We start from the raw sequence: 13,235 nt of genomic DNA, 5'->3' as shown, positions 1-13,235 counted from the left end.
AAACTCAGGACCTTGTGCTTGCCAGGCAGGTGCAGTACCACTGAGTTACATCCCTGGTCCAGATGCCACTAATATTTAAGCCAGGTTTCACTTTAACCTAAAAGGCTTTGGTTTAGTTTTAAACACCTAATTTTTTCTCTTATTGATGTAAATTTTTCATGCCATTCTGATGGGGAATCTAATATGTGTTTATTGTACACTGACTCTTAAAAAGGCCAGACACAAGGGGCCAGGGATTTAGCTCAGTGGTTTCGCCGCCTGCTGCGCAAGCGCAAGGACCCGAGTTCAATCCCCGGTACCAAAAAAACCCCAAAAAACAAAAAGGCCAGACACAACAGCCAACCTGGGGGCACATGCCTTATTTTCAGCTACTTGGGGGTGTGAGGCAGGAGGATCACAAGTTCGAGGCCAGCCTAATCTAGCAGGACTGTGTCTCAGAATGAAAAATAAAAAGGGATGGAAATTTAAAAAAAAAAAAGGCATACCTATGCATTCACTTTCAAAGCACAGGAGAACATATGGGATCACAAAAGCCAATGTAAATGTACTCAGGTCCACCCATAAGATGTTTCGGGCTCAAAGCACTGAACACATCAAATGAAAAAGAACAATTGTGTTTCCCTAAACCTGAAGACCTACCACTTTACAGGCAAGGGGAATAAAAATATGATAAGGCATCGCAGTAAACTATTTTCAAATAAAAAAGTGAAGGATAAGCTGGCAAAACTTCCATGTGTCTACATTATGACCAGTAATTTCACTTGGTAAATATTTATGTTTAAAAATGTCTATGGGCCGGGGATTTAGCTCAGTGGTTTCGCTGCCTGCTGTGCAAGCCCAAGGACCCGAGTTCGATCCCCAATACCAAAAAAACTCAAAAAAACCTGTTCTTCTCAAAAATGTCTACTATGGCATTATTTACAGTGACAATTTAAAATACTTTAAAAATCTCAATAGTCAGTGAGTATTTAAGTAAGTATTATAAAAATACTGCATAGTCATTTAAATATTTTTTTTTAATCTTTATGTTTTTGTGTGTGGTGCTGGGGATCAAACCTAGGGCCTTAGGCATGCTAGACAAGTGCTCTACCAATGAACCACATCCCCCCCAAACAAAAAATTTTTGAATATTTTTATTGGCATGAAAATGCTTCTATTATATAAAATACAGTAGGCTATAATTTCAATTATTAAAAAAACCAAGAAAACAAGCATATATTGAAAGAGAACTCACAGACCCAAGAGGAAGCACTCTGAGATGCTAACTGTGGTCCCTAAGCCCATGTATATTCACACCTTGCCAGGTTCACAAGCTGAGAGAGCCTGAAAATGATGACTGCCACCTACAGTGAGCACCACAGAGTCCAGATCTTGGTTTCTAAAGATCATCACTCACCTCAAAGAACAAGAGATCCTTCAAGAAAGACTGACTTCAGAGCTTGACTGGGAAGTTATAAGATGAGCTTGAAATATCTTGTTGCGCCACAGAGTAAAGAAATATTCAAAGCGCAAGGACCCAAGTTCAATCCCCAGTACCAAAAAAAAAAAAAAAAAAAAGAAATACTCAAAGATCAACGGGGGACACTTCAAAAGACACAAGCCAGCTTGAAGGGGCTTCCATTAATCTGGGACAATTTTAACATCAAAACAAAAACAACTCACTGAACAAAATAGGAACACATGAGTCCATATCACTAAAAATAAATCAGTGAGTGGTAAATAAATGCAGGAAAGGAGGAAACCAATAGTAGGATGCCAATTACTAAACACAGAAGAATCTACTCCTATCCTGGGGGTTAAAGCAAGAGCCTCACACATGCTAGGCAAGTGCTCCACTACTGAGCTACATCCCCAGTCCTAGTTACAGTATTTTTTAAAAATCAGTTACTCATTGTAATACGAGTATCCATTCCTTTTCTGTGTATATTTGCACCATTTCAGCTGTATAAAATGAGTGTGTACTGTACTTCTTTTATAAAAACACTCAAAATCCTCAATGGCAGCCCCAACAAATACAATGCATGCACAGCTCTGCTTCAATCTCTAGAGCCGCCCTAAGGAAGCATATGAAGCACAAGACCCAATGCACACAGCATGCACATGTGCCGTCCTGACCCTCTGTCCTAGAGAGGAACTCAGATGATCTAGAGTCCTAGATTAAAGCTGAAAACAAAACAAAACAGCAAAAACAAACCAACCACCAGAGGCAGCATTGAGATTTATGGAAATTTTTGATTTGGCTTTACAGTAATTATGGGAGTAAAGACATGTGACAAGGACCTTGCTATGATGCCAATGACAAATGGTTAACTGATAAGAAGAAACAAGGGGGCGACAGGCTGTAGAATAGGTCAATATCAGGCTGTCATGAAGCCATTTGAGGCACATAATTAATCTATTACTCACCTGGCATCATCATTCATTGTAGTATGGTCAATAGGTGCCATGAAGCTCAGGAGCTTGTTAAGGACATGAAACCTAAACAAACCAGGGAACAATCAGACAGTGACATTAGTAACTATTAACCTAGCAAAGGAAATGTATTCTATGAGTTAACACACTCCAGAGCTGATCACAGGGACATTGGCTCCAGAGTAGAACAGAGAAAAATTCATAGATGCTTACCACACACAACTGCATTTTCCCTTTCTTTCCTTAATCCTTCAGAAAAAAAATCTGATAATGGTACATTGTAAATGACAATAGTTCAACACATATCCATTTATATCACAGCTCAAAAAATGAGTAGATACACTTGTGCCTTTGAGCAATATACAAACCCTTGAACATTATTCTAGACAAAAACTCAATGAGGACCCGACTACCTCATCTCGCTCCACTGCATACATCTTAATCATTTTTCAGTGTCATTAAAGCTACCTGCTGGCAATAGCACACGTAGCAGTCTTAACACCTGAATGCAATACCCTCACCAACGCTATCACTCACTGACGCTGGCTCTGAGTGAGAAAAGGCTCCTATGATTCTGTAACACCTCCATGCAGCAGCCCCAGTGGGGCTTCCCTTTCCCTGTCTTTAAATGAAGGAACCAACTGAGTTTAGGCCATGTTTGAGTCCAAGATCTTTAGCTGAGGTGTTACAGAGGTGTTATAGAAATTTAAGTTAGAGTACCCGTATTTCCAACCAATAGAAAAAGCTTACTTTGTATAAAATACATTGAGATTCTCTGGTAAAGGGGGCTGAACAAATATATGACCTTAATTAGACCAAATTATACCATAAGAACTCAATGAGGTATCCCTTTCTATCCATCATAATGGAAGAGGCTATGTGAGCAAAACACTATCAAAAAATTATTTTTCATGTGTAGAATGTTTTTACAGTTTTGGAAACATTTTTACATGTATCAAATAATTAAGCCACCCAAATTTCATTATTTTCTCAACAAAGAATAACAGTGATTACGTTTTGTTCAATTCAACAGAAAAAGTATAAATTCACTACAGAGAGTTTGGAAAATAAAGCCTACACAAAAATTCAATTCTTCTACCTATAATTTGTTCTGCACAGTGATTTTTTTTTTTTTGTACCGGGGATTGAACTCAGGTTCTTGCGCTTGCGAGCCGGCTGACAGAACCACTGAGCTAAATCCCCAGTCCCCTAAATAATATCTTAATGGGTACATACAATTCCAAGAATGGAAATATCATAATATATTTTCATATTTTTAATCCTGTACATTGCTTCCAACTTTTTACTCTTTGTAAAACAGGGAGAAAACATAAAAAAACTATCATATAGGGCCGGGGATTTAGCTCAGTTGTTCCACCACCTGCCTCTCAAGTGCAAGGTCCCGAGTTCAATCCCCGGTACCAAAAAAATAAAATAAAATAAAATAAAAAAAAAATAAATAAAATATATGCTTGCAACCCACTAGTTATAAGGTTAACATATAATTCTTATACAAAGAATCCAAGTACAGTAATGTACAGAGAACTGAAAAGTTTCCTGTATTTCTAGTCTCCAGAAATAATCACTATTAATTAAAAGTGTTAATTTGGTTGTAGCATTTTCCATGTACAAACAATATATTTTAATATAAAAACAGGACTGTAATATAGAGTCATGCTCTGCATAACAACACTCTGGTCAATGATGGTGAGACATGTACAACAGCATACCACTAGCCGAGGTGTGTAGTATGCTGTAATATCTAGGTTTGTGTGAGGACACTCTGTGACAGTGGTGGCGAACTTTTGGCACGTGTGTCGCAGGGGGCTGTTCATTATAACTGAAAGCTCTAACAGGTTTGCCATCACTGCCCCATGGTGTTCACACATTGATGAGATCACCTAACATCACATTTCTCAGAATGTATCTCACTTGCTCAGCTATGAATGACTGCAATTCATATTTGGCATTATGCTCCCCCTCCTACTGAACTGTATGTGCTATTTGTTTTTCATAGTTCAGATTATTTCATTGTGTTAATATATTTAACCTCTTACTGATAGGGTTCTCCTCTTTTAAAAATGTATTAAACAATGCCAAAATGAAGATGCTCATACATAAATTAGTGTGTTCACATTTTTCTATGGTATAGAAATTTTGAGATGTAAAGCTGCTGAATTAAAACATATACATAGATAAAACTGAAAGACTGAAACAAAATGCCCTCCCAAAGGTTGTCAAGGTAAAGACCACAAATATTTACATCATCTTTTTATTTAAATATAAAAGATAAACACCATAATCAAATAAAATGTAAAATCAGCTGGGTGTGGTGGCACACACGCCTGGGGTCTCAGTTGCGTGGGTGGCTACAGTGGGGAGATCACTGGGGCCCGGGGTTCAAGGCCAGCCTGGGCACCACAGCAAGACTGTCTCAAGAAAACATGTTCAAAACCAAACCAAACCTATAGAAACACTCATAGAAAGGGACTAAGGGTACAGTTCAGTGGCAGAACACTTGCCTAGCATGCGCCAAGGCATTGGCTACCACATCCTCAGCGTGCAAACAATTTTTTAAAAAATTTAAATGTCTTCAGACTTTACCATACTTTGGTGCCCATCTGAAAAAATAAATACTGTTCTTGGCTCTGTCCAAAGACAGGTTTAATTCATTTTCTGGACAAAGATCATGAACTTATACCCTAGGGTTGTATTATCTAATACTGTATTTAGCAACTGAACTGCATCAAATCTGAACTGGGATATACTGTAATTATAAGAAATACCAGATTTTAAAGACTTAAGACGGAAAATAATGTAATATGTATCATTAATGTTTAAAATCATAAACTGAAGTCATATTTTTTTTTTCTTTAGGTACTGGGGATCAAACTCGGGTCCCTGCACTTGCGCAGCAGGCGGCAAAACCACAAATCTCCAGCCCCCATATTTTTGATATTTAAATAAAATATAGTTTTAAGATTAAGTTCATCTTTTTCCTTTTCCTTTTTAATTGTTTTTTTATTTGTTTGTTTGTCTGTTTGGTTTTTTTGGTACCAGGGATCGAACTCAGGTCCTTGCACTTGCAAGGCAGGCAGCGGAACCACTGAGCTAAATCGCCAGCCTCCTTTTCCTTTTTAAATGTGGCTACTAGAACATTTGAAATCACAGAGTAATACATATTTTTATTGGATAGCACTACTCCATAGAATACTTTACACTTAATTCAACACATACCAGAACTTTAACTATATGATGACAAATGATGTTAAGAGGTAATTAGATTAAAGACAATGGAGTGATGTATACTTAATGCAGTGTATTTCATCTGCTCCTCGTGCTGCCAAGGATGTGTGCACATTTTAATCCTGGAAGGCCTTTCACCAACCATACTAAAAAAAGAGAAGTATAACTTTATTGTGGAAGAAGAAACCAACACGGTAAAACTTCTCTCTTTCTTCTCTTTTCTTGCGAGTGGTACTAGGGATGGAACCCTTGGGCTGCTCTACTTTCGAGCTGTGCCCCATGCCTCAATATCTCATTATCAAAGCCCTGAAAGTTTAATTCATTTGCATCACTACTTATGGTTAATTCCACTTGTGTATAATTAATGTTCAGCAAAAATACTAACAATCAATAATTGTTATTTCCAAAATCCCAAATATTTCACTTTTTTTTTTGAGACAAGGTCTCAGTATGCAGGCTGGCCTTGAACTCATGGCAGTCCTCCTGCCTCAGCCTCTAGAGTGCTAGGATTACAAGTGTGCCACGCCCAGCTTCACTTTTTAAATAAATTATTTTCTAGCACCCAGCTAGCAAATAACATGCCCAGTGTGACTAGGCTATCATTTATAATAGCCTGCTATTATTCTACAAGAATAACATTAGTCTGGAAATTTTGTATCTTTCCAACCTCATCACAAAGAGCAAAACCTGTTCAATGGTGGGACCTGCTGTCAATGAGAACAGCTGGCACACCCCACCATTCTTCTTGAAATCTAAAGAATATTACTTATAACACAGTAGTACCTTGGCACTGGTCGTTAATTGGTTCCGGGAGATGTGATGAGTACTAAAAAATGATAAGAACCTAACAAATTGTTTGCTGGAAAGGGTTGTGTGAGTCACGAGGCAATCAACATCTGTAAGTTCTAGTTTGAATGTCTAGTGCCAAACAAACACTAGGACAAAATTTTCTCAACAAAATGCTTCAAGAAACAATCAGATGAGTTTCAAAGAGTCAAGCACCTGGTATGACTGTGTTCTCCTCTAGCCTGGCCCACTTAATCTAATCCTTTAGGACAGGATGCTCAGGTAGCCAAGACGTCATTCTGGTGCCTACACGAGCCAGTTGGTCCTCCTGCCTGTGCTCAACAACTCGATAACCAGAGGTTAGATGCACAGGCTCTGGGATCAGACCAATTAGTTCAAATCCCAGTTTGCTACTTACCAGCTCTGTAATACTGGGTAAGTTACTTATCTTCTCTTTGTACTTTACATGAATTAGCTCATTTAATCTGCCTAACAACCCTATGAGATGTGACTTCAATTATTATACTCATTTCATAGATGAGGAAATTGAAGCACAGAGATGTAAAGTAACTTTCTCAAGGTCTCAAGGCCAATAAACAGAAGTCAGATTTCAAATTTACACAGTTCTGATCTGGAGTCTGTGCTCTTTTGTCTGTCCATATAAACTGCTCAGCAGCACCAGCCTGTGAGAGTTCCAAACATGTTAGTCATCGCAATGCTGTTATGAAGCTTCCTCTCTGATTCTAACCAAATCCCTCACCTTTATGGCCAAAAGGAAAGCAAAGTGAGCACTGGTGACAAAAAAAGAAATCCAATACACATGACATTATTACTTTTCTTTTTGCTTTGTAATAATTTCAGACTCATAGAAAAGTTGTAAAAACAGTATAAAGAGCTCATATATACCCCACCCAGCTCCCCATACCTAAGGCTAACAACTTACACACATACAGTGTGATTATCAAAATCAGGAGATTAACATTAGTATAGTACTAATAACTACACTACACATATTATTCAAATTTCACCAATTTTAACATTAGTATCCTTTTTCAAGATTCCATATGTCTGCTTAGTTATTGCCAATCTGTGACAATTCTTCATTCTTTTCATTACTTTTGACACTTTTGAAGAGTACTGGTTCAGTTATTTTGTAGAATGTCTCACAATTTGGATTTGTATGATGTTTTATTATGATGAAGCTGAGATTGGGCATTTTTGCCAAGAATATCACTAAAGGGCCAGGGATTTAGCTCAGTGGTTTCGCCATCTGCTGTGCAAGCGCAAGGATCCGAGTTCAATCCCCGGTACCTTAAAAAAAGAGAACATCACTAAAATGCTATATCTTTCTACTGAAGTCAGCGGGGGAAGATATGTCTTATTACTTGTGGTGTTGATCTTGAACATTTGGTTTAGGTGATATCTAAATTTCTCTACTGCAAAGTTATTATTTATTCCTTTGTAACTGACAATATCTTGGGAGAGCTACTTTAAGACTATGCAAAATATATCATTTCTTTTCAAATTTTTGCCCAGTGATTTGACCAGGTATTGGTGGTGGATCTGGCCTGCATAAAATGGTTACTGTGGTATTTGCCTAGAGTGGACCCTTGACTTACAAACTCAATTCGTACTTACAAACTCACTTCGTTTGTGAGGGCTGGTTATAACTCAAGTTGGTTGTAAGTTGAGACTATTCTTCCCATAAGAAATCATGGAAATAGCCATAATGTGTTCTGAACCTCCCAAAGCACCCCTTAACTAACTTTTCCATAATAAAAAAGGGTTGTATACTGTGAGTAGTTTACCAGAAACATCAATAATTTTCTTAGGGTAGTCACCAAAAAATTATAAAATGTACCTAGTTTACCAGAAACAACAGTTTCATACTGTACTCACCATTTAAGTTGACATCTTTGGCTTGCAGGAAGGGAGGATGAAATGGAAGGTGGTTATTGTTTGGAAGGAGAGTCCTCTTCCATAAGAACATCAGGAATCTGGCTCTCTGGTATCCTTTCTCTCCCTGGGAGAGACTGTGGCCCACTAGGACCTGCTTCTGGCTCACTAGGTCTCTCAACCTTTTCAGAACTAAAAACCGGTCTCAGGTTGTCCCGTTTCTGTCTTTTCTTTTGGTACCGGGGATCAAACTCAGGACCTTGCACTTGCAAGGCAGGCACAGTGCCACTGAGCTAAATCCCTGGCCCAGAGGTTTATGGCCCATAAGGGGATTGAACCCAAAACCTTGGTGCTATTAACTCTAACCAACTGAGCTAACCAGCTGCCAAGCATGCCAGCCTCTATCTTTTATTTAACACTTTTCTGTAGTATGACGTGACCACTGTCATTAAGCAAGTGAATGCAACAACTGGCTTTTTCTGTCTGGGTGGGTCTTTTCTACAAATGTCTGTAGCTCTGTCCATTTTTTCAGGATTTCCTTTATTTCAGAAGAATTTTGCTGCACTGATTGTTGATGCTTCCCCTCCTCTTCAGAAAGCTCCTCAGCTGCCATTCCCTGCTGCTCAGCCAGAAGCTGCTGAAGTTACTCTGTAGACAATTCCTCTGAGTGTTCCTCTACCAGTTCCTCAACACCACCGTGTACTGCACATCTATGGACTCTGCTATAGTGACAATGTCATTAACCAAAGGGTCAATCGAAGGGTCAGGCTCCTCTACACAGCCCTTAAAATCTCTCTCCTATATAATTTTAGGCCACACTTTCTTCTAGGAAGATCTCAGTGGCTTTACAGAGACATTAACCCAGGATTTCTCAATTAACCCCACACAGGAAAGACAACTTAATTCAGGTCATAACTCAAGACTTTGGTTGTAAGTTAAAACTAAAATTCTGTTCATAACCCAAGTTGTTCATATGTGAGGCCGGTTGTAACTCAAGGGTCCACCATACTGAGTGGTATTAGGCATAGTCTTTTTAAAATAAAAAACAACTTTTTTTTTTGGTATTGGGGATCAAACTCAAGACCTTGTGCTTGCCAGGCAGACACGATGCCAGTGAGCTAAATCCCTGTCCCTAAGCACAGTCTTTTGACGGCATATTGGTGGGTATACAAAAGGCTTCTATGAAGTAAATCCATCAAAACAGTAAATGTTAATGCAAAAATTCTATAGGCTTTTCAAATTTGGAAAGTCCTTCAGTTTGTGGTTCCAGGGTAGCTGAGAACCTCCATGGGAGAAGTGTGATCACAAATGAAATGTCCCTATCCTACTTTCCTTCTCTGAGGCACCAGGCATTCCTGTCCCTTATTCAACACACTCCTGCTTTCACTGCTTTCTTACTCTCTCTTGTCCTCAGTGATCACTCTGCCTCAGCATTCTTTATGGGTTCTCTCTGTCTTCTTCTATCCTCTATGGTGACATTCCTCAAGGGCTTTACTACTGTCATACTACACACTCCTTAGAAAACAGCAATCAAACTGTTTCCCAACTATAAATATGTATGTCTTTTTTCCCCCACTGTACTAGAGATTGAATCCAGGGTCCTCCTGCTGAGCTACATTTCACGCTCCCCCCCCCCCAGCTCTTTTTTATTTTGAGACAGGGTATTGCTAAATTGAGAAGTTGCCCAGGCTGGGTTCAAACTTGCAATCCCTTTGCCACAGCCTCCCACAGTACTGGATTTCAGGGGTATACCACTTTCCTATCATTGAGATCCAATACCTGACACCCACAACTTAGAGGAGGAAAGGCTTTTTTTGCTCAGTCTGTAGAGGTTTCAATCTATAGGCAGCTGGCTCCAAGGCAGGAAGGCATGACAGAGGGGCATATGGCCAGGAATCAGAGTGAAGAGAGGAACCAGGGAGGGAGATAAACTTCCAGGCTACACCCCCACTGACTGCCTCTGCCAACCAGTCCCCACCTCCTCCACCCATAATTCAGCAACCTTCCGAAAGCCCCGCCTATGAGGCTCTTGGGGGACATCTAGCTTTAAATCATAACAGCCACCATCTTCCTTTCAACTCAAAAATTTACCTCTAGGTAGGATGTAGCTCCATGGTACAGCGGCTGCTTAGCATGTGCAAGGCCCCCATGGTGCAATCCTCATCACAACACAGAAACAAACCAAAATCCTCAAGACTTGGACTTCTCAGGATTCTATCAAATTCAACATATTCTAAAGCTGAATCTACGCTCTCCCTCGAAAGACAAAACATTGATTTCCTCCTTGCGCCATATACATATCAATAATACCATAATCTATCAAGACCCCTCTGAAACTCTAGGAATCACTCACCTTTTCACTTTCTTTTACCTCTTCACATGTGCTCTTAAGTACAACCTACTCACCTGTATTAATGTCTATCAAGCCATCATCTCCTATTCCTCCCAGCTCTTGCCCTTATGAATTTCTATTCCATGTCTACCAAACCCTAGAACTGGTCTTTCTACAACATTTCTCCGCTCAAAAACTTTCTCACTGGAACCCACAGAAAAAAGCCCAAAAGTCTTAGCATGGCCATGATCTGGCACTCACCTAACACCTACAGCCTCCTACCCTGCTACTTCCCCATATTCTTTAAGTCTCTGCCAAAACATATTTTAAAAAATTAGTACATATTTGCAGTACATAATATTGACATTCCTTGTTTGCAATTGGTGCATGTACATAACACATCTCAATTCCTTTTTTCATCCCCTTTCCCTCCCTTCTCTTCTCCTGCCATCTCTTGATCCCCTTAGCATTTAAGAAAGATCTATATCCCCAAGATGGGTCCCCTGCTCTCTCAGGCCTGTAAATGTTCTTGCAAATATTATTCTTTGTGCCTGTGTGGCTGGACTCAGTAGTCTCTGATGTTTCTCTGTGCATAATGCATCTAAGAGTCTGCGTTCTTTCAAAGATGGGGTGGGGTTACTTACACTGCAGCACCTGCCACCAATCACCACTGCCTGCATCCATCTGCACCCTTGTAGGTGAGAGAAACCCACCACAGTTCCTATTCCATGACTGACACTAAAGCCACTTTTTACATCCTGATGTTTAACCCTGTTTCAGTGAAATATTTGTCCCTTGCCTATTGTCAGAATAAGATTTTAATGTCTCTGGATATATGAGGATGTAGGGATTTAAACCACTGCCAAAATGTTACAAGAACAAAATTACATAATTTGTTGACACATAGCTCTACTGAACGGTTTAGTGAGGTTAAGTTCCATAAATTAATATAATAAAGCAATTTTTCCTAAAGCAAAATCCTGGGATTTTTTCCTTTCAACTTGATAAATAAGAATTTTCATTAATGTATTTTGATTTTAGAAAAAATAGATTTATGTTCTCCTAAGTTGTCTGCCATACCAGAAATGTGCTTGCTTCTCCAACATTCGTGTCTACCCCTCTTTTTTTTGTAGTGCAGGGAGTTGAACCTAGGGCTAAACATGTGCTCTACCACTGAGCTACACCCCTTAGCCCACACTGACTAATTGGTTGACTGGTTGATTTTTTTTTAAAGAAGCATAAAGAGGTACACGAGGCAGAATTTAAAGTACACACTTGAAGTAAGAATGTGGGCCGGCCCTCAAGAGAGAGGCATACTATCACCTGGAGCTGGGGAGCTATGGGGTGCAATCTATGGAATTCGTGAATCTACAGACAGTTTTCAGCAGAGATTTCTTAATCTGTTATTTTTATAGTTATGACCATATCTTATTACCTGATGAGTATTATAATTTTACTATCATAATGAAAGCACATTTTCTCCCTAATATCCAGAAGGCACTATAGTGGATAATAAAGCTGGAATTGTCTTAAAGGATAAAATAGCACAATCCTTTACCTCCAAGGGCAGCTACAGCTATTTGCCCCAGTAATTTAAAAATTCATTATAATACAATCATGTAGAAAAGTCAGTTTTGCTTTAAATTCTTTTGAAAAGCATATTTGTAAGAGAAATACCAATAAACAACACAGCAACCAAAGAAACTGGCATCTGAAAGCCTACTGTGTACCAGGCATTTACATTTTATTTAATTTTCACACCAAATCTGTAATTATCTCCACTTAGTAAATGAAAACACAGTAAGGCTCAGAAATAAAGAACAACCAAAAACATATAGTCATGCAGAACTGGGATTCAAACCCAAGTCTTTCAATTTGGAAACCTGAGCTCTCCCCTCAAGAGACCATTCATAGCCTCATCAGGCTAATTTCTATTTATTTCTAAAGGGTTTTTTTCTTGGTGTTGGGGATTGAACCCTGGGCCCTGAGCATGTCAGGCAAATGCCCTAAAACTCAGCTATATTACCAGCTGAAGGGTACAACATATATATATTTTTTTTTCTTTTTTTTTTTTTTTTTGAGAGACAGGATTTCACTCTGTATTCCAGATCAGCCTTGAACTGACTATATAATGCAGGCTGGCCATGAACTCATGGTGATCCTCCTGCCTTAGCCTCCTGAGTGCTGGGATGGGGGAACGTACACCATGCCTGACCCTCAAGGCTATAATTTTAAAAGCACAGCACTGGAGAAAAATCTCATCTCAATAGTAAATAATAAGGTATCTAGCCTAGTCACTTACAAAGTGCTATCAGCAGCATTCTTCCTTGGACCGGGAGAAGGAAGATACAGGTATAGAAGAGGTATGTATGTCAGCAAATAAACATTAGGGTAGGAGACTAACCCAACTTGGACCAATGACAGCAGCAATAATGATAATAATAATGATAACAAACAGACAAGAGCTTATATAGTGTTTATTATGTACCTAGCACCAAGAGCTTACGTTTGTCATTTAATCCTCACAGGAAGATCACCTGTTCTGAGGGAGGTGGAGCAAGAT

The 13,235-nt window shown here is 39.1% G+C and overlaps 1 protein-coding gene across 5 annotated transcripts in view; it reads right to left on the bottom strand.

Annotated features, from left to right (window-relative positions):
• Aatf (apoptosis antagonizing transcription factor) overlaps positions 1–13,235 on the bottom strand; it is a 100,729-nt gene that overhangs the window by 20,468 nt on the left and 67,026 nt on the right. For 3 of the 5 annotated variants that reach the window (XR_015443271.1, XM_004870405.4, XM_021248675.2), the window contains one exon: positions 2,407–2,478. Coding sequence is in view for 4 of the 5 variants with exons in the window: in XM_004870405.4 (XP_004870462.1) it covers positions 2,407–2,478 (72 nt within the window). In the remaining variant the exon portion in view is untranslated. Of the gene's footprint in view, positions 1–2,406; positions 2,479–8,343; positions 8,365–13,235 lie in introns of all 5 variants that reach the window. The other 2 variants (XM_087191906.1, XM_087191907.1) reach the window with 1 other exon arrangement.

The sequence above is a fragment of the Heterocephalus glaber genome, unplaced genomic scaffold, assembly GCF_053883595.1.
Source record: "Heterocephalus glaber isolate CG9 unplaced genomic scaffold, H.glaber_assembly_v1.0 deba00001564, whole genome shotgun sequence".
Taxonomy (NCBI): Eukaryota; Metazoa; Chordata; class Mammalia; order Rodentia; family Bathyergidae; genus Heterocephalus; species Heterocephalus glaber.
Note: the sequence above shows the minus strand (reverse complement) of the source record. Positions and strands in the feature narration are given on the sequence as shown.